Source organism: Drosophila yakuba, chromosome 2L (assembly GCF_016746365.2).
Source record: "Drosophila yakuba strain Tai18E2 chromosome 2L, Prin_Dyak_Tai18E2_2.1, whole genome shotgun sequence".
Taxonomy (NCBI): domain Eukaryota; kingdom Metazoa; phylum Arthropoda; class Insecta; order Diptera; family Drosophilidae; genus Drosophila; species Drosophila yakuba.
Window position 1 is genome coordinate 6,870,749 of NC_052527.2, and position 26,801 is coordinate 6,897,549.

General features: G+C 39.8%; 2 protein-coding genes across 7 annotated transcripts; both read right to left on the reverse strand.

Annotated features, from left to right (window-relative positions):
* Window positions 1-392: 392 nt before the first annotated feature.
* On the reverse strand, window positions 393-25,653 carry LOC6527128 (stathmin). 6 transcript variants are annotated; one of them, XM_015197704.3, is made up of 7 exons: window positions 25,489-25,653; window positions 24,570-24,658; window positions 3,180-3,349; window positions 2,928-3,113; window positions 2,719-2,865; window positions 2,237-2,392; window positions 393-2,118 (listed from the first exon to the last, which is right to left on the reverse strand). In XM_015197704.3, exons 2-7 carry the CDS (start codon window positions 24,595-24,597, stop codon window positions 2,032-2,034), a joined length of 774 nt encoding a protein of 257 aa, XP_015053190.1. In that variant the 5' UTR covers window positions 24,598-24,658; window positions 25,489-25,653; the 3' UTR covers window positions 393-2,031. The 6 variants fall into 6 exon arrangements, with proteins under 6 accessions (XP_015053190.1, XP_002088222.1, XP_015053188.1 ...); XM_002088186.4 differs by lacking the exons at window positions 24,570-24,658; window positions 25,489-25,653 and adding exons at window positions 12,501-12,584; window positions 15,644-16,217; XM_015197702.3 differs by lacking the exons at window positions 2,237-2,392; window positions 24,570-24,658; window positions 25,489-25,653 and adding exons at window positions 12,501-12,584; window positions 15,644-16,215.
* Window positions 4,651-8,309, reverse strand: LOC26534493. Its single transcript, XM_015199027.2, has 2 exons — window positions 6,681-8,309; window positions 4,651-6,619 (listed from the first exon to the last, which is right to left on the reverse strand). The coding sequence occupies exon 2, from the start codon at window positions 6,480-6,482 to the stop codon at window positions 4,740-4,742; it is 1,743 nt and encodes a 580-aa protein (XP_015054513.1). The 5' UTR covers window positions 6,483-6,619; window positions 6,681-8,309; the 3' UTR covers window positions 4,651-4,739.
* Window positions 25,654-26,801: the final 1,148 nt, after the last annotated feature.

Genomic DNA, 26,801 nt, shown 5'->3' on the forward strand with positions numbered 1-26,801 from the left:
AGTAAACCAAATAATTTAGGTAAATGTATATCAACATTGTTTTTATAATTTTGGAATAACATTTAACACTAACCATGGTATATGGATTAGTAAGTTGAGCTCAAGTAAAACCTTTTTATGTTGTCCAGTGCTAAACTGGTTTGAAACTTGACTATTGAGCTCCTAGCCGAGATCCCACCCGTCGTTCCATTTCCATTCGTTTCTTAACAATTTTGAATTCTTTAAAGTAAAACATTTTAGGTGTCGCTAATTTTATACTTAAGTATAAGCAATTTAGAAGCAATCCATTATATTCTACCTTGCTAATTTCGACATTTAAAAATTAAAAGTTGTGGGAATATCAAACCAGAAAAGAGGAAGTTGTTAATTTGGAAAAAAACAGCATACACCAATTATAAATATTTCATTTATTTGTTTTATGCACTTTTATTATACAATTGTTATAAGTATTTTGCTCGCATATGGTCAGTTATTTGTGGCTTATATGAACTTAAATTACGCGTGAACCTAGAAAGTGAGTTTTTAAGCAATCGTTCAAAAATGTAACCCTTTTCCATTCAATACTCAAAAATGTTTCGGCTGATTATTGCATTGGATTAGACATTAATATATCATAAATTGAGTAAATATCAAAGCGTTTGTATCAATTGTATTGATGCTTTACGTTTATATTTTGTTTGTTTATTTGTTTCTTGAGTATGCTTGAAAGTTTTCGTGTCTGGGTAATTTGGTGTCCTGTGCGTGTAAGTTGCTTTGCCAATGCACGTTGTTGTTATTAAGAGGTTTATGTTATTGATATTCATTTGTAGAAGCCATAGTTTTACACGAGTACACGATACATATATAACGATATAAGATTTAAATTTAAGCTAATCTTTAAAGCGCCCTTTGGTGCAAAATTAAAAATAACTCGCAGGTTTTGGAAAAAATTTTCCTAAATATTCCATTTGGTTTGCCCTAAATACTTTTTTTTATTATAACCCCCCACACATTCACTCTTCTTAAACCCATTTCTAAAAATAACCCGACGTTAGACAAAATATGCATTTCCATATAATATTACACACATTAATGTATGCTTATATGTTAGTATCTTTTCATTTATATTAATGTCTATATCAGCTTGTTTAGTGTTCGTGTTGTATGTAAATAAAACAAAAATGCGTTTCGTGTGTTTTACATGGTATTTGATTTTATTGAATTGTATAAGCATTTTTTATGTATTTTTTTCTGTTAGACATTTATTTTATAGATAGAAAATGCGAAACTTATAAAAACAAATTATTTGTTAGTGTAAAACTATATTCAGCAAGTATATGTATCTTGTTGTTGCAAGTTAGTAAATAAAAATTAACACTAAAGTATACATTAACTTAATTAAAAACATTTTTTAAATTTTTACTCGCGAAAGCCTTTCATAGATGCAAATACAGCGTGCTATTATTATTTTGAGAATACCTCAGTCGATGCCACAGCAATTTAATAAAAAAAAAACTTGAACATTTAAGACTAACTCTTTGAAAATATTGTATCCAAAACTAATAACATTTTTGAAACTCAGGGTAAAAAAAGTTTTAAACTTTCAACTGAAATGAACGTGAACGTTTAAAAGAATTTTCAATTTTAAATGTTAAATGACTGGCATTCAACTTGCATAGACTTTTGTGTCTGGGCTTTTAAGTTTAAATGTAGATTTCCTTTACTAATTGTTTTTTGTATTAATTTGCCGTAAGCATTCATTTCTTTTCGCTTTATCGTAGCTTATTCGTGTAAGTGTTTCATTATAGAGCTTGTGAGAAAATGTTTTGTTCTTAAACGGCTCAACTCGCTCAGCGGTATCTTGAGACTTTGCCCTCCTCCTTGCACTTCGTTTGCTTTCATAATACTTGGAAATTTTGAGAAATCGGTTTCATTTTTAAGGGTTTTCTTGCTTAAATATGTGTTGGTGTATTATGCAGTGTTGCTGTTCTTTTTGTAGTCGCCTTTTGTTTGCAGTGGGTGAGCACAGCTCACGATCCAAGATCGGCCTACTTAGCCGGATGAGGCAATGGGGCTCTGCTGACCATCCAAATCCTGGGCCTGTGCCTTGTTTTGGCGCACCAGCTCGGCACGACGTTCCTGCAAGAGCAAAGGAAAACAGCCAAGGATTAGTATACGTTTGCGATGGGAGGTGCAACTACTGCCAAGTGCTACTCAAACAATAAGGCAAATGGTCGCTTTTACTGGGGGAACGTACGAGTTTTTGAACTTTTTCAATTTTTTTTTGCAATTCCTTTTCGCGATTCTGCTCGGCGGCGAACAATTTGTTCTCATAAATGCGCGCTTTCTCCTCGAGCTTTTGACATTCCAATTGATCGTTCTGCGATTTGATTTCGGCAATTTTGATTGTGTTCTAAATGAGAGGATATAAGAAAAATGAAAAACCAAAATTATATGAACGCATGATAACTTATTCATAGTTTGTACACTCAATGACTAAATAAATGGTATGTAAATCCATAAGACGAATCTACATTTTTGTAGTCCAGTTAAAATGATGTGCCATTTCAATTTCATATTCCAGCAATGAATGTAAGTAATGTATAGAGTATTTCTTTAGACTAAAGCTAAGTAACGTAATTTGAAATAATTATTAACATATATACATTAAATCATGGTACTATGCTAAACTAGGATTAATAAAAACTTTTGGCCATGCTACTGTCTTCACACACTCACATGCTCCTTTAGGCGATCCAACATTTTCTTGATATTCTCATCACGAAGAGACTGGGCAATCTTCAATTTCTCTTCGATGGCCTTCTGCTCGTTGGCCTTCTGCTGCTCCAGAGTCTCACGCGTCTTCTCGATCTCCTGGGCATGAATCTTTCGTTGAATGTGAAATAGATAGTTAGTTAGGCATTTATTTAAGGGATGCAACAGGTAACCTTTAGCTTCTCCTTCATGTCACTGATGATGGCCTCTCGCTTCTCCACGTGCAGCTCCATTTTCGACTCCAGCTGCTCCTTGGTCTGAGTAATGAACTCATTGGTGATCTCATCCTTCTTGCGAGTCGCCTCCTCGACCTTGGCCAGCTTGTTGGAGATGTCAGCCATCTTCTTGGCTTCTAGAGACTGGAAAACACAAATTTTTTGTATTAAAATTTCATTGTGTCCAGCTTTAAGTCTTAATATACTTACAATACGGCGTTCCTCGGCCGCCTTAAGTTTCTGCTCAATCTCCTCCACGCTAACGTTCTTGCCGGGGGTGACCGGTCGTTTTGGAACGGCCACATTGGGTGCCGGCTCGGCCAGGATGACCTCATAGCTCAGTCCCCCGCGGGACTTCTCCTGGCAGCGAATCTCTGTGGCTGTGGACGGCAAAAAGGCAAAGGGAGACTTAGAGTAATTCAATATTTTTGCACTTGGGGTGCATCGAATAGTTGTGGTTAAGGGTGAACCTCGTTCAACCCTCCACTTGGCTTTCCCCCCCATAAAAACAACATGACGTCATCTTTACACTTCCTCCCTTAAAAACTTAACTTAAATATTGTTCTTTTAAACAGTAGGTTATTACCAAACGCTAGACAGAATAAGGATTTAGTGATGCATCTTCTCTGATATTCTGACTATCTTTTATCTCAATTTGTAGGAAAATTCACATACAAACGAACAAACAAGAACGAGATCCATCAACTGGGATGCTGGACAACGAGAGGACATATAATGAAGTGGAAAATGATTTGTCAAAATGAAAGTATATATATATATAGTTTCCTTGGAGATGAATAGGGACAAGAGGGATAACGATAACTAATGATGTTGCCACGGCAGCCGCCAGTGGTGTCCACCTTTTATATGTATCCATATCATTGTTGGCACATATTTCGCTATCATTATGGCGTGTCAATGTGTCAATGGCGACACAAGCTTTCAAGCCATCACAATGAGTGCGTAGAGATTGTTTACCCAAAGCATGTGTGGTTTAGCATGGTGCCATTCCTCACCAGTTCTGTTCTCTATGTCTTCCTTCCTCATCTTCTCCAGCATACCCACCAACGCTGCGCCATCCGCGTGGTTCAAGTGCATCTCAGACAGGTGCAACTGCAGTTCCTCGGCGCTGAAATCCTTCCTGCCACAGAAGGCGCAGTTGTAGCTCTTTGAAACATCGCCGCCGGTTAGCAGCTCCTCACCGTTGATGAACTTGTCAAGAATGGACCGATGGTAGATGACCTTAATGGATTGGTCGTCCGTGTGCGTTAGCGTGGGGTGATGCCGGCCCTCATCAGAACAGTTGCCGCAGTACACGACCTTTGATCCGCACTCACTGCTATCGTAGCGCTGATCGAAGTCAGGGCGAGTTGGCTCACATCCCACACACTTGGTGGCCATTGCGGAGAAATTGGCACCCATTTCAAATGATACTATATCTCAGATGTCGACTGATCGATGTGCAATTTGGCGTCGTAACTGGCTTTATCGGAATTTGTATTGCTTTATTTATATTTTGTTTAGCTCAGTACTCGGATGTCGGAGAAATGGTTTTCAATAACAAATAGAATCAGGTCTAGCCCGGAATAAAATGGAAAAAGCGCTGCCTACTAGATGTGCACATACGAGTTTGTTAGCGGGCCTTCATCAGCCAGCGAAAACCAAAAGAAAACCATACAAATATGGTCATATGGTTTATTCTAAAATTCAACATTTGCAATTATGAAAATACCGAGACATATTTTCTACAAGTGATGCCTGGATGTCTTTCTATTCCTCCTGCATGACCATGTCTATAAGGCCGCCGGCCATGACAGCCGACTCTGAGAATTCGGAACCCGAAGCTTCCTCGCCCTCGTCACCGTTTTCATCCTCGCAGCTCTCCTCTTCCTCCTCCAATCCGTCTAAATCCTCATCATTTTCTTCGACAGGCAATTCGCTGGCCTTTTCCTCTGGTGCACCAGAAGCATCGACCGCTTCATTCACAGACTGATTACTATTACCACTTTCCAAATCATCCGAGCCGGAATCAGCATAGGGAATATCGTTCAAATCAGGCGAGCTGCTGCCCTCGACAGACCCTTCAATTGCCCTCCTATCGGCTGTCATTTCCGCTGGGACGTTCTGGTTACCCATCCAAGTTTTGTAGTTAGCGAAACCCCTGTAGAATTTTTCCATCAACTCCACGGGTTTGACGGGGTACAGCAGTACTTCGCCATTTGGTTTTAAATTGCCTGACGGCTCCACTGCATTGGACATCCCTTGTGTGACCGTCAAGAAATTCACTGGCCAGGGCAGACCACTGGGCAGCCGGATTAGCTCTTCGTCCGCCAGCATGGAGCAGAATATGGCCTCGATAAAACTGGCTTTAAGCGAGTTGGTTTCCCACTTTTGGCCCTTTGCCTTTTCATCCCCCAGTAATTTCGCGCACAGAAAGCGCTTATCCTTGAGGGGCGAAACAATGACTGCGGGAATCTTCTTGGTTGCCTGACATCCTTGCGTCTTCACTTGCGTCGAAACCTGCCTGTGCTTGGCTACCACAGATCCCGCCTTACCGCTGCCTGAAGCCGCAGCCACCGCCGATTGAAGGACCATCCCGAGGGGCTCTCCAGTACGCCTAGTCGTCTGTCTGCGTGGCATTGCCGTCTGCCGGTCAACCAAAACGGGCGTGGCAGCACGCATCCCAATAGCTGGTGCTGCATTGGAAGCAGAACCGATTGCACCGAAGCGGACCGGCCGATGAGATCCGGATGAGCCGCCGAGACGACGCCGACGATCGGCCATGCTAGCCACCACCTGATCTTCGATGACGCGAACGTACGACTCAATTGCCTCAATGTCCGGCAATCTGGAGTTGCTGTGCTGGACAAGCAGAGCTTCCGACTGCTGCAGTATCTCATGGCAGCGATCGGGAAAGTCGCTGGCTGTGGAATCCATAGTGTCCAGCTGCAAAACCATCATGGCCAGGTTGAAGGCGGCCTCAAAGAGCTGCTGGGGTCGCTGTTCGTTTCGCGAACTATTGCCACCTGGTGGCGCACGAGCGCTTGCTGAATTCGGTGCTCGAACCGAGGGCGTTGGGCCGGAAGCCTGCAACAGGGATTGCCCCATGGTGCTGTCCGCCAGATAGATGGCATTGACCAATGTCAGGTAGGCCTTGTGGTCGCGGTGGGTGCGATGCGACTGCAGCAGGTGCTTGTACAGGTTGGCGGTGGACAGGCCGCGCTCATCGCACAGGGCGCACTTGTAGCTCTGGGCCACTTTGTGGTCGCCGTAGAATGGCTCGCCGCCGAAGTACAACTGGTACTCGGCGTAGGTATAGTACACGCTCAGCGGATGGTAGTACAGATGCTGAGGCGCCTCCGGCAGCCGGTTGGCATCGTAGCATTCGCCGCACACATGATAGTCCGCGCAGAACCAGCAGCTGTAGCGGCGGCCCAGGAACTCGGATTTCGAGCAGTTCCGGCAGCGGAAGCCATAGTGGCGCTCCGGCGGATAGCGCATAAGATCAGCCATGGTGCTTGAGGAGATTACGGCGATGGAAAGCGGACTTCGGGATTATTAAGCTCTTCGATAAACAATTTGGCGCAGTGAAACGTTGGCGAACAAAAAACGCAGAAGTTGCCTTAATATGTTTATGATATTCGAGTAGCCTATTTAGAATTGAAAAAAGTAAGCGGTCTTGCCTTTGCTTCTTTCGTTTCAACAACTTACTGTGCTCACAATAAACCTCAGACTTTAAACAAAACGCCTTTACTCGCCAAGAACAATTATTTGACTGACCTACTGTCGAACATGTAGCTGGAGAATTAGATTGAAAGCTAAACTCCCAAAGGCGCTGCCAACTCGATTCTCCCAAAAGTCGTGAAAATCACGATAATAAGGGAACATGTGCACGACGAGTAGTTTCTTTTCCTGAAGATAGTTGTGTGGCCTTCTAAATTACTTAAAGTAGTGATATGTGCAATATTAAGGCGCACAATTAAGTAGCTATAGCAAAAACCCTATTTTTTCTCCGATTTGTAGCTATATGTTTGTAAGAATCTGTTGGTTTATGCGCCACAATATCATGTAAAAAAATTCACAAAGCTACGATAAGTCATCAAAGTACCGTGATTTTGATCACAGTTTCGTTTCCTTAACCCTTTTATTCAATTTAAATTCGACTTTCAATGTGCATATAATTGAAATTCTACATTTAATGTGCATATTTGTATTTTTAGGTAGCTAAAATAAGTACATCATCACAAATTTGCTTGAGCTTTAACATATGTTCCCACTTCTTTAAAAAAGGAGTAGAGTAATGGGTTCTCAAAGTTGAAACAACTTGGATAGCACATTCGCATTCGTTTTTTATTCATTGTACGTGGTTGCCAAGAAGGCATATAGTAAACTTACTGAGTCATTACTGTTTGTGAAGTAATGCATTTTGTATGTCGGGGACTGTAGACGGCCATATTTTGATTATGAATTTCCGTTCCACTCCACGCAGGCATTCCACCTCTTTAGGTGAAACTAAAAGCTTTCATTAAAATAATAAGCATCATTATAATAATGAAAAGCAGCGTAAAATGCATCCACAAACAAACATACCATGCCACGCAATGTTGGCCTCAATTACATTTTTGCAAATTACGCGAAGGAGAAAGCACCTACGTGTATTTGCTACTTTATGTAGTTTACCCTTCTTCAAAATTAATTTAGTAAAAAGAGCCGTTGACATTTCACGGTTTTAATTAAAAATGTAGGCCCATTTCAATAGAAATTATGGACATGGGATGGTAACATTGAATTTACATCAACTATGTCGCCCCGCCGAAAAAACAATTTTCCATAAATGTTGTGTTCATACTTTTGATCGCTTGACAAAATAGTTAAATCAGAAATTTTACTTACAAACCACTGAAAGCAAAAATTGTTGAGCCCAAAGCTGAAGGATTATAAAAACTCTTGATGTTTTCAGTGTAATGGCAAAATGAAAAAACACTTTAATAATTATGGCAGCCTGAAAATTCGGAGCAATGAAAATGGAAAATGTGCTTAAAACTAAGAGGACGAATATTTCACAGGCCCTTGAGAACTTTGTGTCGTCGCCTTTTCTTAATATCCCTAAAAGCATTTTAATTTGCATTTAATTAAATTGTTCGCATGAGTCAGCAGAATTGCTTGAGTAAGGAGTTTTCGCCCATTTTCCAATTTAGTCAACACAGTTAAAGTCAAGCAGTTACATATATTTTCGTTTTTATACAAACGTTTATGTTTCCATTGAGCTGGATGTGCAAGGTTTCAAATTAAGGAAATTTTGTAAAATAGGTGTATGTGTGCTCCACAGCAACCCAACAATTTTACTTACTATTCAAATGCAAATTAATGGCCACCATTGCAAAGTGCACACGGATACACGAGACGACGAATAGAATTTTATAAAAAACTAATTTTTTGTGTTCCTCTGCAAAAGCTGTTGTCGCTCAGATATTCGTTGGCCAACTGAAGGGAGTGACTAAAAGTGTGATGAAGCCGGCAACGGACCACAGCGACATAAAAATGTTGGCTACACTCGCACACACACACACACACACTCACTTTGGGCATGGCCTGCAGGATTTGCAGTTTTATTTGAGTCGTGTAGCATAGTTTTCGGCCTGCGCTGCAAAGCTAAAAAGCCAAAAATCCGAAAAACAAACGGCGGCTGTCGCTACCAACGATGTACACATATTGCTGTTGCTGTTGCTGTTGCTACTTTCCGGCGACAGACGACTGCCAAGTGGACCCCTGGAGCCCTTGCTCCTCCGCCGGCACCCACCGATGGAGCACAGTCCATTGGAGGGGCCCTAATTGCTTTCGGTTGCCAGCTGAGCACGACGACATCGCCGCGAGGACCAGCTGATGAGTCAGCCAAAATGGATATGCGATGCAGGCATGCGGTATTTACAGAAATTTTATTCGAGTTCGAGTTCTGCTATTGCTGCTGCAGCACCAAGAGATCGAAACTTTGGAATTATGTTTCCATGTTAGGCGGAAGATAACTGAAAAGTTTTAATTCCCAACAACTAGAGTTTGAATTAAAGTTGAGTTTAGGGAGTAGTACAACATATGCATAAAATATAATCAGAGGAATGCATTCAGCTAAAAAAGAAGCTATTAAAATGCAAGGTAAATCCATAAGACACGAATAAGATAAGATGAAATATAATATAATTTTCTTAATAAGCATTTTAGATACGGCTTAAAAAAATGTGCTTTATAGCTTGAAAGGGTATACCATGTAAGTTCGACAACGTGCTACAATGTTGCCCCTTGGTTTTTCGTCTGTGGCACGTGACTTTTAGGCAGACTCGCTGACATTGATTGCCTCAAATGTCGCTACCATGACCAAAAGACAATTTTTATATTGAAGTCTGGCAAAAAGTGCAACTTGCCAAGCCAAACAGAGGACACAAGTTAATGCTGAAACTATAAGTTTGGAAGACCGAATTTGATGATTATTTTTTGTAGTTTAAAAGTTGAAACAAACAAAATCTACGAATTTTTAAAACTTTATGTTTCACACTATCGCATGTGGCAGGTCCTTTTTGTGGCATGTACCGAGGTAAGCCGCTGCACGTGCTGTTTTAGGATCCCTGTTCGTGGTTCCCTGGGGTTTAAAGTGTTGGCCAGGAGCACCCAAGACAGGAAAACAAAAAAGGCAACTAACTGCACCCACTCCAAAGTTTTTGCATTATGTAAAGAGACCTATGTAATCTGTAGTTATGTCTACATCCTATACATACATATATTCGCCTTCTTCAGCAACTAAAAAAGACGCAGTGACGTGTTTATTCGCAAAAGAAAAAAATAATAAAAAGTCGGGCAACAAAAAAACACATTTGTTGGCCACTGCAGTTTATCACCTTGGAAATGCGGCTAAATGGCTATACAACTACCACCTTTCCTTCACCTGTGTATATAAATAGGAATGTGTTTGGAAAAGGCTATTGCACTATTGATTTTCCGATAGTTTTCCCAGCCCTATGTACACTTTTCCTCTATTTTCTGTGCTTCTTCTTGGCTTTCTTTGCACTGACAGCGCGAATGAAGGGTCCTGTTGGTATGAGTCAAGTGGTAGGTGCTCTATATGACAACGCATTTTAATGTAAAACGATTTCAAGTTGGGGTAGCAACATTTCCGGCTATTTTCTAAATATGATTCCCTTTGATAAGTTCAAAGAAACTCTGGTGGCTAAATTCATTTTGATCAAAACAGGGAACACCACCAACACTTATTCGTCTCATCTCAGATGTGCATATGTGTGTGTGTGTGGGGAAAAACAGCGAGAGAGTAAAGGCAATCCGAAAGAGGAAAAACTTAAGCATACTTATGTGCGCTTAATGAAGGAAACGACATAAAAGCCCCGTCTAAGTAGCCATTGTTCCCTCCGAAAAACGGGAAGCATAAGCAGTGAAAACTACTACAATACCGAGATGCACAAGAGTCGTTAAAACAAGAGTAAATAGTGTTTGCATTGAAGGCATTCACTTGGGTCCGAACAATGAAAGCCTAATTTCCACGAAAGGCGTCGCCGGATTTAGAGACGAAGGGGGAACTCAGCATGGAAAACGCGGAATTACAGGTAATTGTTGCGAACATCTGTTGCTTTTACAATTACTGGTTGTGCTTTCGCAGCTGGTACTTAAAAAGTATTGCTTTGTTGAATAAAACGGAGAGCATTTAAAGGAAAAATGTGAATCGACTATCTGATAACCATTTAGTAACCTATCCTTTTAGTAATAAGAAGGATTCGGAGTCAGTCTGCATCATATTTGTGTTAGCAAGCTGAACAATTAAAGTTCCCTTGCATTAACTTTCATCTTTAATGACAACACGATGCTGTATGCCACAAATACCATTCCCACTTAACCATGACTCAGAACAGGGGCATCCAATTTTTTCCACTAAGTCGCCATATATAGTACGTGTCTCGTAGTTTGGTTTTATGAGCGTTTAAATTAGTTGGTCGCCATCGTAGTTTTTGCCCTTGTGGTTGTGGCGGCTCAACTCCCGTGACGATGGCGATGTCGATGGTGTATTGTTTGCCAAGATTGCTTTATGGCCGGTGGTCGTTTACTTTATTAGTCGCCAACATGCAGGTGTGGTAAGAGTCCTTCTGCCACGCCGGATATGCCGACATATACTAGTATACTAGTGTGCGTGGTTGTGCTGGATGGCCGGCGGTAATTAAAACCGAACCTGCGGAACCAGATACCAAAAACAGTCGTCAATGTGGCGCCGCAATTGGAAGAACTTTCCATGACGAACTTTAATCTAATTAAATGCGATTCTTTGATTGAAGAAACTTGAGAATCCTTTTGGTATTTTATTGATTTATACTCTGTATTGATTTCACACAATTGATACTAAAGTTTAGTTGCAGGTAAATATTTTAAAACATAGCACTCAACAAATATTTACACACTTTGAAATGGAATTGTTAAGGTGAATTCTGTAGGCTTGCATTCATCACACCACCAAAATGTAGTTTTTTGTTGCAGTTTTATGAGCGTATTGCCTACCATTCCGCATTTTAGCAAGGCACACAGCGTCAGTAACGCATAAATAACAATTTTGAGGGAGAGGACCACGGTTGTCTCTTCTGAGGACAGCAATGAAAGTATTTGCCAGCCACACATAGAATAGGCATAAATCCATGACAGCAGATGTCAAGCAAGTTTTGCTTCTGCCTCTATTTGAATATTTCTGCTTCCCTTTGGGACCTGAACATTCACATTGGAATGTGGCTAAGAGCACACAGATAGGGCGATTTGGAGTACCGACTCAGTGGGTTTCATAAAAGCACATCGAGAGGAAATAGTAACCATCCTGTTCACTTTATTCTTATGCAATTCATAAATTGTGGAACGTTGCAGTAAAATATTTTCAACGAACGTAGAAAACGGAACGAGATAACCATTTGTCCTCAATGCCCCAGCTGCACCCTTTTCCACTTCACACGGATTTCCCATGTCGCCCATTTTGAGGTCAAATCTCCTCCAATCCCATGCAGCTCTCATTTCCCGCCGCTTTTCCCCACTCCGCTCGAGACATTTGTGGATGTCATTTTCACTGCGTTTTACTATCAGCGCATGTCCCGTCCCGTTTTCACCCATTTTCCGCCTCTTGAATTATGCGGTTTGCTTTCTGAAATTGAGTTTTTATAAAAAACCATATATGGTTTGCAATTCCACATATTTATATATATATGTATGTATGTATGTATATTCACATATTCATTTCACATTTTTTGCAGTAGTTGCACTTTATCTGCTCCACGCATAGCTGGACAATAAATTTAACATAAGAACATAATTTAACATAATTTACATAAGTGCTCAATCCATCACTTGGATGGGTTTAAAATAAATTTCAATGCATTTGCACTCAGGCCTATTAAATAATTTCATATATCAATTTTATTGTGTAGGTTGCATTAAGATGTTTTATTTATACAAAATCATAAACTCGACATTATTGTTATTATAATAAATTTATATACTTACTAATAAATTTAACTTTCTTGCTGAGACGCGGCTGCTTGGAGCGAATCTTATTATTTTTCTTGATTGGCGCAGATCTTCTTGACACTATTTACATGTTCCAAAGTTAAATGCCGCATTTTGGATTCAGAAAATACATATTTAAACTTATTAGAATGTAATAAGCGTATTAAATGCTTTTTGGTAACCGTTTGACCCCTAATACTTATGAAAATGACAATAGTTTATTTTTTCTAGCATATGCAGTCGATTAACCGACCTATGAAGTCTCGACCACTTTCTTTGATGTATAATGATTTTAATATATAAATAAATAAGTAAGTATTAAGTTTGCAATTTAGAAAGAGCTAGTTCGAGACGAATTTCAATTTTCGAACGTGTGTCGGGGGAGAAACGAGCAAAATGTGCGAATGTCAGTGTCATTGGTGAAGTGTTTGATTGCCGGCAGAAGGGTTGGATGGATGGTCGTAATGGGAATGCAACCATGAATTATTCAACAGCAGCCCACGAGAGTCCTGCCCAAGTGGGCGTGAGTTTAATGGGGATGAGTGTCCTTTCTGCATAGCAAACACAGCAAACACAGCTTTACCCACCAAACAGAAAATATGCAGTTGCAAATTTTAACAGGCAAAAAGAAATGTTGAGTTCTTGTGCTTGTGTACCAAAAAGAATTGCAAAGGTGTCGTTCATAATGTCTAAGCAACTGAGTATCTGATAGTCGAGCTACTTAGTATTGAAGTGTCGACTAAAGCTGACGATATTGGAAAACAAAACCGTGATCCAATTTATCGGCGTCTACTGGAATGCTACCAAGGAAAGGACAAACTCGCCCAAATATGCAACTTCATTAATTTGTTCTTCCTTGGCGACGTTTGCGAAGCAGCTGAGACGGAAAGCGTGGAAAACCAACTAAAGAAATGAAAATTAAGTAATGTTATGTATGCGTCTGTTACGTGAGCCGCATGCAAAGGACGAGGCTGGGAGACACAAAAGGATCTCAGGAGCCTGCTGCTTGAATAATATGGAAAAATGCGGCTGGTACGTGTCAGAGTTGAACATGTTGTGATAAGACACATATATATCTCGTAAACCGAGTTAAAAAGTTTCTTTAAGCCTCGGGTAAAATGCGGAAACAAAAAACTCAGTTATATGAGCTGCTAGGAAGAGTGAGGGAAACTAAAGCGTAAAGGCAACAATCGAGTTAATGGAAGCCACACTACTGTACGTGATTTAATTACCTAAAGTCAGTTAGAACTATAGACTCAGGGAAGTAGAAGGAAAATAATTAATTGCTGTTTAAAGTTCTTTTAAAGATAAAGTTACTATAAAGATCTGTAGATATTATAACCAAAACCACAGCAGTCATTGGAAAATTTCTGAGTGCTTTTGTTGCTCATGCGGACTTACAAACGTGTCCTAATCTGCTTAAATATGCTTATTTAGCCTAAATGTTGGTAGTCGTCTGTCTGTACCTCAGTTTTGCATCTGGTTGCCACAAGGACATTTCGTTAATGAGATGCACGTTCGAATTCCCCTGCTGTGCAATGCATTTCAAAATGCATCATCCTGTTGCTCGCTTCAACCTGTCGAGCAGATTTGAATGTGACTTAACCAAATTAATTTCCTAACCGACCTCAAATTATGTGCATGACCGTTGGCTCTTCGTCTTTGTGTGGTGCAATATTGTCTTAACTGATTTATGCCCCAAAGGAAGAATCTGTGCAGCTGTTTCAATAAACTGAAAAGCCCTAAATGTTATTAATGCAACTTCTGGCTGGCTTTGCGTGTCAGCCGACTGTAATTTATCTAATTGCTTGTCGGATTATTCATTTCTCTAATGAAAGCTGCCTTGATGTTGCATTGTGATGGATTAGGTTCGAAAAGCATAGAGGAGATGATGCTCCATAAACACAATTCTTATGATTTGGCTTACAATCTGGTAGTTAAATCTAATTTATGAATTTATAACCAGATAATCCCTTTTGAAACAATCAATACACACGTTTATTATAGATCCCATTACTTGCAAATGTCAATTATGTGTACATCGCCTCTTAAATGGCACATCGTTCAATATCAAATGAATCCAGCTCATAAAGTTAACATCTCAATCGTCACGTCTACAATGACAGCCAGAAGTTATGCATTGTGGCCAGCACCTCAGAGGTCCTTCTCTATAAGGCGGTGCCCCATTCCAAGCCCATTCCCCATCGAAATAGGCAATTTCGCATGTCGTCAGACTTTGCTGCTCTATACATGGCCATTTTCATTGTTTTTTCTTTTTTTTTATATATAAGAGCCGACCCGGCGCTGTCAATAAATCAATATACGCCGTCCTTTGTCGTCATTTCCCTTGTGTTCGTTGGTCCGTGTGAATATTGCGCAATCACTTTGCCTAATATGTGTGAGTGTTTGCCATTGTTTGCGGTGATTACTGCGTTTTAATATTCCAATAGAATAAAAATAAATATAAACATGCATAAATCAGCACATAACCGAACAAAGTGTGCAATCTCGACTTAAATGCAGTGAAATGGGTCCTGGCTGCCAATGTGTGTTGCCTAAATTGAAAGCCAGCTCCACCAGCCGACGCTTCGGTGACTCACCGTTGCCGGCTGAGTGGCGCCTCAAGCGATGTAGAAAAGGAAAACTCCTTGTTGCCTTACCCCTTCCTTGGGCTTTTTACATACTATATTCCGTTTCCGTGCCATTTGCCCATGCTACAGCAAGATTTTTCTACCGCCTCGTATATTACACAACTGGTTATCAAAAGATCTCTGGCGTAGTAGCAAATCCAATGCCAAATTAGTTCATAAATTAAGGAACAGAAAAGAAAAATTGGAAAACAGCAATGTAATCCTATTATCTTGAAATAAATTAAGGAATGAAAGAAAAATAGTAAAACACCATTGTAATCCTATTATCTAGAAATAAATTAAGGAATGTTTTCGACTTTAGGTCTAGTTTACTTCTCGCAGTGCATCCACACCGACATGCAGATTGATGTACACACATATTGCCTATTTTTTGGGGGCCTGGCCTTTTGTGGATTTTACGGACAGACTTGTTCGGACAGCAGATGATCAAAAGCACTCGGTCAAACGGTTACCAGGACTCGAGTGCGCAGCTCCATCCTTGATCCTTACCCGCTGGCAGAATTCCAGGTGCTCGGCACGTGTGGCAGAAGCACTGCATCACCGAGTCGCGTACTAATCCAATCAGCATCGTGGGATCTGGTTTCTTTCGCACAACTAAAGTGTAGTGGTAGTGTAGATTGCTGGGATATGTGTGTGGTCGGTCTGTTTGTTGCTGGTGTATTTTATATATATGGTTTATATCGCGGACGGGTTCGCTTTTCTCGCCAGCTCAAAAAATCAATTTGTTGCACCGCGAATTGAATTCGATTTTTTGCTTTTCTATTTTTGTTTGCTTGCAAGAGGAAGAGCAACCACTTGCTGCTAAGCTGAAGTAAACTTGATTGATTCGATTCGATTCGATTAATGCGTATTGCAGCAGTAGCAGTAGCTGAAAAGTATGCTACAAAATTTGTATTTGATTGCGCGACGTTGTGCCTTTTTTTTTTATTATTGTTATTGTTGCCACGGCCCTAAATCCTGTGAGTCCTGTGAAAACGAGAGAAGGTGGCGACGATTCGTAACGAGCACAGCGAAAGACAAAGACCAACTAAATTATGCCGAAGTTAATTTTTCAGCAGCAGGCGAACGACTGACGACCACTTTTTGCTGGCGCCAGCGTGGCGTCGAAATTGGATTCGGATTCGGAGTTTTGGCGTCGGCGTCGTTGCCGTCGTCGTCGTCGACGGAAGGCAAGGACAGTGCACACACAAAAGGACACAGGCACAGGACACACCAGCCTTGGGGGAAGGGGGAGGAGGGGGCTGGTGGGGGTTGTGGCAAGAGCACCCCCAAGCACTCACAAGCGCAAAGAGAGCGCAGAGCGGCCAGGAGAACGAGAGAGTGGTGAAGCTTCGAATGTTTGTGGTGGTGCATCTGAAAATGCACTTGGCACTGCCAAATATTTGAACACAACTCAAAAACTACGTGGACATAGTGCTCCTCTGGGAAAATAAGATATTGGATCGCCTGACTTACAGGACTGGGTTTTGAAATTCGAAATTTCGATAGCGTCGTTTTCGAAATTCCAAGCCTGCGCAGTGGCGAAAAGCGGAGCAGCAGCAGTTTGCACTGAGAGCTATCGATTGGGAGAGCGGAAGAGGGCGCGCTGAGCCGCATAAATGCATTCGGAAAACCGGCTGCTTCTTGTATACCGAACCACTGGAACCTTAACCCAAACCAAACAGATATGCACCTACACCAGCGGAACCATCAAACACACTTGAAAATCTTACAAAATACTAATATCTTCTAAAAAAAATTTAATGTTCGTTAAAGATTTTATTGAAGATTTTGTAATATTTATATTAGTTTGGCGGTTACCTCACAAAATCAAGAAATAATTGAAGTAAAACTATTATAAGAAAACTTGATATTTTAATTTTCAACTCCGAAAAACTGTTGGAAAATATTGAAAGTAAGCTAATAAGTATTCGAATTTTTTACACTAAATCATTTATCTTAATTATTTGTGAATGGCTAAAATTCACGTATAAACTAAGTTCGGAAATCGAAAAAAACATAAAATTCAATTAGCCGCACTACAAAAGTAAAAATGAGAGGGCGACGTTATTTTTGGGGAAGGCGGGTAGAGGAAGTTCGAAGAGGAAAACTGTCTAGAAACAATAAATAAAACAGCGATGACTCAAATGCAAAACTGGAGATGAGACAAATTCGTAACTATGGGCAAAAACTATACATTTAGAAGAACATTAATTTTGGAGTTAATTTGATCCATAATTTTACACTTTATTATATATTTAAATTGTTAGATATTCGCCAAACAATTGAACAAAAGCAGAGTTGGTTAATCAAAATATGTTTTAAACTTAGCATGTTTAATAAAAATCATTGTATTTCTTTAAATTCCAAATTAAATGTGTAAATTGCATGTTAAATTGAGGTCAACATTTTGTTTTATTTCCATAGCTGGTTTAGCCGTCAGAGGCGGTCAGCCAGGACACGATGAGGCTGACAAGGACATTGAGCCGCAAGTTAAATGGCAGAACGGCGCCAGCAGAACTCACCACGCTGCAAAAGACCGATGAATCACAATTGTGGATCAGGGGAAGAGTGCAAGGGGAAGAGCTCTGTCCGTGGTTTTCTTTCTTGACATAACAAATATGCGTTTTCTTTAAATTCTTTTGTTGACCAGTCATGTTTTATAAATATGTTTAAACGCAAGGCAGGAAAAGTTAAATGTAAACCAGATGAGTTTTGAAATATAAGGATCTCGCCCTGTCCGTTCCTCCATCTCTTTGTCCGTTTGTACGTCCGTATGAATGGCGATTATATCTTAGACTTAGAATTTACATGTAAATTTAATTCAAATTTTAATTTATCTATAGGTCAAATTAACACAAAAAAATATATACACACAAAATAAATAGATGGACGGAAATATATTTTTTTTAATGACTCGTTTTGAAAATGCATAAACTAATTATGCATTTAAAGTTGATAAGTTAAAGATTACCCTTTAAACGATCATAAAAGACAGTACAAAAATCGCACTTGAAACGAAGAAATAGTAAAATAAATTAAACATAAAGCTTTTTTAACAAGGTTCAACAAATTTTAATACAAATTTTACTATATTCATAGTAAAAATATATTTGAATCACTGCTTGCGGGGGAGCATGCTAATCTCTCCTACTTTTTTTTTCCTCTAAGTAAACACACAAATTTTTGTATAGATTCGCTGTCTGCTGACGACTTATTTTGATATTGCCCCAATGCATGACTCACAGGGACACCCTCTCTCCCCGCTCGTGCCCTCCATCCATCCCCACCCACGTGGACACCCCTCGGCGCCTTCAGTACCCGAAAAGGCGCAACTAAAATGTTTGTAATAACAACTGTCGCCGTCGTCGTCGTTTTAGTAGTCTCGTCGTGGACTGTCGTTGCCGAATACAACCCCCTTCAACCCCCAGCAGTAGTGCAACTAGCCTCCCCCAATCGATTTCCCCCTCTTGTAGGCGACAGGTAGTGCAAACTGAACAGCTGAGCAGCGGCGGTTGAAGTTCAATTGCATGTTTAGGGCACATTATAGGTACAAGTTGCTCAGCAAACCATACTGGCACCACATAGTATATGCCATATAGCATATAGCATATGTATATCACAACATTTCACCACTTTATATTTGATTGCCAACTTCGAGCCTTTTTGCCAGAGTAGGTAATCTGGCAGTTGCGTTTTATTTGCTTTAGCTTGAGAGAGCTTTTTGTTGGATCAGAACTTCATTAGTCACTGCGGATGTTTGTCTTAGATCTTAGATGCTTCTACATTACAAAGTGCTTTTAATTATTTTATTCACTAATTTTATTCACTGACTAAGAACAACAAAATAGAGCACAGATACAGAGCTTTAGAATGTACAAGGTGCGTAATGGGTATCTGTTAATCGAGGTCCTCGACTATCCTATTTCCATGTTGCAAACGAACACTCTATGAAACATCTATTTACTTCAAGGAAATTAATGGATATCAAAATCTAAATGAAAGATACAAATTAAAGAAACATCTTTCTCTTTTTTAAGAAACCATTTTCGCATTAATTTTTGCCAGTGTATTTTATGGATTCAAGTTCAAAACGAGCGTCTGTTCCGGCTGTAACTGCAAACCCAAATTGCCGGTATCAGACAATGCAGCCAATGTATGCTACTTGACATGCTCGTAGGGACGAGGAGTTCCAGTAAGGACGACGTTGTAGGACACTATTGCCAGTTTATCGAGGGTATGAATCGCGTAAGGCAACACCAGCTGTGGCGTCCGATAATGAAGAGATCAAAAGGATAAAATATCTTGCGGAAGTTCGGTTCGCTTTAAGACGGCTACTGCGGCATTGGCCATTGGCATTTCCTTTTGTGTTTGTGGGGGGTTTTGGGTGCATGGGGCTCTATTGGTAATAGAGTAATTCGATATTGGGTGTGGCAGTGGCAGCCACTGCAAACTCTGTTTTTCCCGTCGCTAGCTATTGATTTTCCCTTCTGCATCTCAAAAAACTCCTTGCTGCAAGTCCCAAGAATGCATACTTACTTACTACGGCATCCAGATTGTTGATTTCACACTCTTTTGGATTCAATGGCTGCTGATTTTTCAGGACGTCGTTGACAATCCCACACCCCCAATATAAAAGGCCTAAGCCTGAACAAGTAAAATCGGCGTGAATGCAAAGAAAACCACTTGAGGAGCTGTAGACCCAGACGATGGCAACGATTATACGCATTTCAAAGCTTCAGTAATGAAGTCAGTCCCTTTAAATCTAAGAAGTTGCGGAAATGATGAAAATATTTAAATCACTGTTTAAATCAATTTAATCGCAACGAAGACGATGATGTATCTATGACCATACCACCCACCATTTTTATTTGCATCGATAGAGGCCCAAAAGAAAAGACATAATTTGGTTCTAGCACGCATATGTGGACATAAATTGGCCATTAGACTAGAAAGTCCAAGCTCTGGGTTCTAGCTTAAACAAGACAAAGCGCTTTAGTCGACTAACATGTACCCATTACTCTGTTTATTAAGAAAACTGCAAAATCGCTTTAACACTGAATATATGTAGGTTCATCAAATGTTTGAAAAAGTTAATAAGTATAATGATTTTTGGTATATTTCACCTTAAACGTACTAAGCTAAAAAGTCTATCTGCCGCAGTCATCTTCGATTCTCCCTTTTTAATAATGTTAAAACGTTTTGTTGCCCACAATGACAAGCGCAACACTTGAAAATCAAACGTTTCCCCCATTGTATGTTCTGCCCTTTTTAATGTGCACAAAGGGCGTTGTGCAAGTGGTATTTGCAAGGGCAATACGCTGGGGATCTGGGTTCAGAGTCCAGAAGGGTTATCCCTTTTTGTGCTCCACCTTAAGCAGGTCGAATAAATTTGCTGGCGATTTAAGGCGCAACAGCTTAACGTCGAGGATGCTGAGCAAATCAAATTCCTGGGCAGAAGCCACACTGCGTCAAATATGTTTTATATCCTGCCGCGTCCCTCGACTTTCCTGTTGCGCACTCCCAGGTACATATTTTATTTTTATTTTTTATATATTTTTAACGCCTATCTGCTGTGGAAATTGCGAGGCGCAGCCCCGTTTTAAGCCGCCGTGTATATTGTTTAAAGTCAGTCTTGTATGTGCACATAACTTTTTATGGGTAGAAAGGGCAACAGAATTTATCCACACACACCACTCCCTCTCTCTTTCCCTCCTAGTGCCAGTGTGTGTAAGCCATGTTGGTGTACGGATGCTGGAAAATTTCTGTTTATGTCACTGGAGAAATTTACGTGCTACCCATCAACGTCGTCCGTCTGGCAATTGCAGCACTTTAAAGACCAGTGTCGAGGGTGATGATATCTGTCTGTCTGTATACCGGAAAAACCTCTAGAGAACACATCGCTAATGAATTTGGGCCTCCAAAAACATGATCAAAAATATCATCCAATAGGTGGCGCCTCTTTGCAAAGTTATTAAAAGAGTGATGATTCGAAGCTCTCCTCAGCTTCATTCATTCTTGTTTCTAATCACTTCCTCAGAGTATTGATCGCACATAAATCCCATTGGTTTGTAGTCCCAATTTGCTATTCCTTCGCAAGACGCATTAAATATTACTTGAATAACGTTTTCTAGTTTCCTTTTGCCGCTGAACTTGTGTGTAATTTTTTTTTGGGGGATGTTTGGTTGGCGTTTAGGGGTGGAATCACCTGTAAGTGTGTTGTGTTCCACCAACATGTTGCAACAGAAGCCCCAAAAACGACAGGAAGCAGCTCCCTAAAACACTAAAACAATGTTATCACAATACAAACTATACACTAGTCGAAATATGTATTTAAACTTATGGACTTTTGCAATCTTATGTTTTAAGATTATGAGTTTAGAAAATAGCATTTCGGGTGTCTTTCCTGGTTTTTCCTAGTGCAAAATCCATTCGAATTTAAATTGCGAACGGACAGCACTGAGAACTCAACCACCAGTTCCCCATCGTAATGACCACCATATGCCCACCAATCCTCCAAGCAATTCCCATCGCACACGTGACGCTTTACGCGGTGTTCGTCCTGCAACGTGCGTGATGCACACACATCATTATTAATACATTTGCACACGTAAGTTAAGGAGCGAGCAAAAAAAAGGATAAAGGAAAGTGAGTCGAGGTGGTGCTCAATTCAGCTTCAATTCAGCTTCAATTCACCTTCAACCCCAAATGGCAGTCGGCTCCTGTCGCTTTCCCCTAAGCCACTTGTAGCATGGCCTTTTGAACTTTCGGAGTGGGTAGGAAATGAAATGCAGAGACGAAATCGAGTTCACAAATTAAATTCAATGCCCCATGGGTCTTCCAGGACCAAAAGCTACTCTCTATAGAATAAAATTGTGTTTGTGCAGGGGAAAATGAGACACTTTCAACGCTTCTTGATTGGCATTAACGGTGGAGTCGATCTAGTCAATTAAGTATTTACGCCCCTTATTAACGACCTATTTACAGACTATGTTCCACATTTATGGTAGCAAAGCTTTTACATTTCTCCAATAAAATATTTCGTTAAATAGTAACGACGTTTCCGGCTTTAAGAAACAGTATTATCCTGCAGGTAGCTCCTGTTCAGTCTAGACATCGTCTGCTGGGTATAAAAACGAGTATAAAGGTGTTTGGTGGCCGAGTAATTACGAAAGGATTTTAAGGATGCCGTGAGTGCTCGTTTCTCAATTTTATGTTATACGCATTTTTATGGCTGCAGGACATACATACATTGTTGAACTGAAACGCTCTGCGTTCTTAAATGTTACAGATAAAGAGGGAAATAAAATTCCCTTAGATCTGGGCTACAAACTTCCCACCAAATTTCTAATAAACTTTACAGGGGTACGTGCCTAATTTTTTGTTGTATATTATGAACTTACCAAACTCCATCCCCCCATTCAAACTTCTGTGCTTTCAGCTGTCATTTGCATCACTTAAACAACAATTACGTGGCCTCAGGACATCTTCTCCTCGAAGTGAAGGACAACGAGAAGCAAGCAATAAACGAGGCCTTCTGGTGACAACCGAGGAAGTTCCACTCCCCAAAATCGCAGACACAGACTCCGTCCCCCTCCGTCGTCATATGAATAAGTAATGCCAGAATTGGTAAGCGAAATCTGGGTGGAAAAAAAAAATAACCTTAAGGCACAGCCTCATCGCCTTCCATTTTGGACTTTGAAATTCGAGAAAAATATGATTTACAGAGGAGGAAAAAACCGAAACTTAACATGGCAAAATCCTGATCCGCGCTTGCGGTACAAACAGACATGCAGCAGACACATGACCGGAGCCTTGGGACAGAAACTCTGGCCGGAGTGGTTCCTCCTTGTCCTGGATGCGCTGCATTGTTGCCGCATTTCACAGGCGGAACCGCCGCCACTCAACTTCCGGTTCAATAAACTTTTGCGAAAAGTGTTTGCGCACATTGTATGCCTCTTTCTCTGCCTTTTTCCCGCCCGGCCTGCCGCACTATATTCTCCCTACAAAATTGTATATAATGATAACGATTTTCCCCATACTGCACCCCTTTTGCTGTGAGTGTGGCAAAACAACTGACATTTATTAACGGCCTTTATGTAGGTCTCCTGCGTAAGAGTTGCACTGCGAGTGCAGGCAAAGTTTGCTGCCACGATTTGTTCCATTATTAACCTTTTTTCCGGAGTAAATCGCCCTGTATTGAGCAAGGACTTCGAAGTTGTGTGGCTAACCGTGCATTTGCTGCGTAATCGCTTTATGTGGCAGTTGCAATTAGAGAAATAGTTCCCTAAGCACTCCACTTCACACTATCCAATATCACTTGACGGCATTTATTGGTTTTTAAATCATATAACTGTCCTTATATTTTGATTCACTTTACGACTGTCAATCAATAATTAATGCAATTGATGGAAATAACAAACATACAAGCACAAAGTGAAGTCAAAATATTTAGTCTGCGAAACTCGGCCAACGGCAATAAATCAGTTATGAATTTATTGGCAAATGTCGCAAAGCGAAAGGACCAAGTGCCGCACCTCCTGGCCACACAAGGGGAGAGCTGTTGGTAATTACAGAGCCATAATACACAAATGCCACCGCTAAATATGCGGTTAATGATTCCGGGCTCCATTTCCGCCAGAGCCGTCATCATCATCAGAAATCAGGACGTGGAGAACGATAAACGAAAGCGTATCCTCCATTTAAATGAATTTTATTCTGGATTAGGCAAATGAATTCCGCTTAAAGAGCGCTGGTAGCTCACTTTATAATACATATTTAAGGCGTGACTACTTCAAAAGCTTAAGAAAAACTTAAACAATTAACAAAAATGAGTTTGTTATGTATGTTTCAAAAAGGAATTTAACAAACTGAGATTGGCTTTAACTAGAATGTCCGCAAAGTTCGACCAGAAACACAAATGCCGTGAAGGAACGTGCAAACATGGTGTGCAAGTTGCGAGTTGTAGTAGACCCTCTTCCACCTCCCGACTTCTCCTAATCATTATGTATTCCTGTCATGTGGCACCGGAACATGTCTTAGTCTCAGCATTGCCCCGGCTGAAAACTCACTAACAACTTCGGCATCTGTACTTTGCAACGTTATTTGCTATTTGAACTAAATAAGACAACGAGACGGTTCTGAAAACCTGCAAAAGAAAATCAATATCAAGCTTCCTGCACTGAATACAACTAGTCCCCAATCAGTTGAGTTAAAAACCGAGTTCGCCACAAAATGATTCAAGTGCAGCAAAGAATAATGAAATCATTTTTTTCGAATATGACAAATAATTTGATATTAGTAATAATCAACAGTAAATGCTATTGAAAAAGTTGTTTAAGTCGTATAGTAAGTACATTAAAACAATACTACTGACTAAAACAAATTGAAACATATTCCTAAACAAATAAATAAATAAAGCTTGTGCAAATCTTACCTTCTGTATCAACAGTGTTGTTCACCATTTTCAAATTTTAAATTAAAAAGGTTACAGAAAATAGTTGGGTTATCACAATAACTAATGCTCTGCAAATAAAGCGTAAAAAGAAAATTGTTACAAAACCTAAAAATACAAATAAATAGTGTAATGCTCAAACGAAGTTCTTAGGTTAAACTCGAAATTAACCGACCTTATTTTTAAGGTATAAACGGTTTAAACTAAAATAACGCTCTATAAGACCTTTAACTGATAAGGTTAATTAATTTTAACAATAAAAATATTCTCTGTGTAACTGCAAAGCCGAGTACATACATATACATACATGTACACACATATATATGTACGTACTTTGCTAAAGTCAATGTACAGGATGTTGGAAAATATAACAGTTGCGTTTTGCACAATTTTGTGAAACGAAATATGTATGTATGTTTATATATGTATGTACATATATTGTGGTTATATATAAATGTTGGACTAACAGGAATTGAATCCCATTTTAAGTGATCAAATCAAAATTGATTATGTACATCTGTATTTCACTTCGCCACAACTAAAGCATTAAATACAAACATATGTATATACAAGTACTTGGAGGTGAGTATATATATGCATATTAAAGAAATTTAGATAGTCGCTGACAGCAATTCCAACTTCGCTAGGGCATTCAAATTACATTTAAATTCATATATGTATGTATCATATGGACGACTTAGCACCACACAATGTACATATAATGCGTACATACACACCGATCTGCACTTTGTTACGGGAAAAGCGAAGAAGTACAAAGCGCAAGCCAAAAGCAACAAAAGAGCTCTGCGCGAGTTGCTGTTGTTGCAATTGCGCAGTTGGGAAAAAAGGGATCTTGCACTGGATCAAACCAGATTGCATTCGAGTTACAGAGGCCACTCACCTATAGATTGCTCTCCAATAAAATATGTTTCCACACGCACAGTTAAAAATAGTATTTTAATAACAATAGACACACTGGACACTTTTGAATTGTTAACAGTTAATATACGTTGAGAGAACTTCGGCAGCGGTTTTTTACAGTTGTGATCGCGTCGGCGAAAATAAGGCGAATGAGCAAGGAAGAAACAGAAAGCAGAGAAGAAAACGAAAGCAGCGACGCGGCGTCGCGGTCGATGGGTACCAGCTGGGCTTTGTTGTTGTTGCTGTCCGGGAAGCTGTGCGAGTGGAAAAGAGATGGCGCCAGTGCGTCTGTTTGTTTCTGTTTGTTTTCTTTTGTCGGTTGCAATTCAAATGACAATTTTGAATTTATTATGTATGTACGCCCCAAAAGTTCGTTGGCGCTCGCAAAAGTAAGACCCCAAACTTTGCGAAATAATTACCAATAAATGTTGTGCTCTTTCAAAGGGAACACAAGCACAACAAACTTGATCGAGTTTTCTTCATCCAAGCTTACATATGTATCTATGTATGTATGTAATGTGTGCATTTACATGTGTATGTACGTAGGCTGATGAATTTTGATGATTTATGTACATCAGTTTATTAATGTCAAATGATGTAAACAAAGTAAACAAATATTAGATTAGAAAAATGTTTAAGTAATACTTTTCTATGCACATCTGATTAAGTTATTCTCGTATTTCACGATGAACATTTATTTGGTCTCCATAAAATAGGTAGGAATGTATGTAAATAAATTAAAAATAAATACATACGTACATTTGTTTGTAGTTCTTCTAAAATACAATGACTACAAAGCGTTGTTTCTCAAAATATGTCTTTGCTAATAAAAAAAAATCACATATAAATCAGATTAACAAAATTGACAAATCAGTTTAGCCACCTTGACTTCGATAAAAGTGAAATTTGATCAAAGTGCCGGAAAAACTTGTTCACGCACTATGAAAATAATTACAACAAAACTAGTTCAGGTGCGTAGACAGTCGACAGTAGACAGTTTTCACTTTGACGCCCATTAAAACAGGCTTTAAATTTAAATATGAACAGCCTATGGGAAAATTGATGAGAAATCGAAACTGAATTGAAATCTTATAAAATTAGCTAGACAGAGGTGTCAAAAGCCAGGAAAAGCAATCAGAAACACCCAAGGGGAAATTTAGATGCTGCAGATTTGAACAATAACTCGTTCAACACGTTTCACACCTTTGTCCATATGTACGCATGTGTGTACATGACTCCCACGTAAAGGAGTATATAAATATGACTTCGGAGTCCCCTTTGTGCCGCCCACCA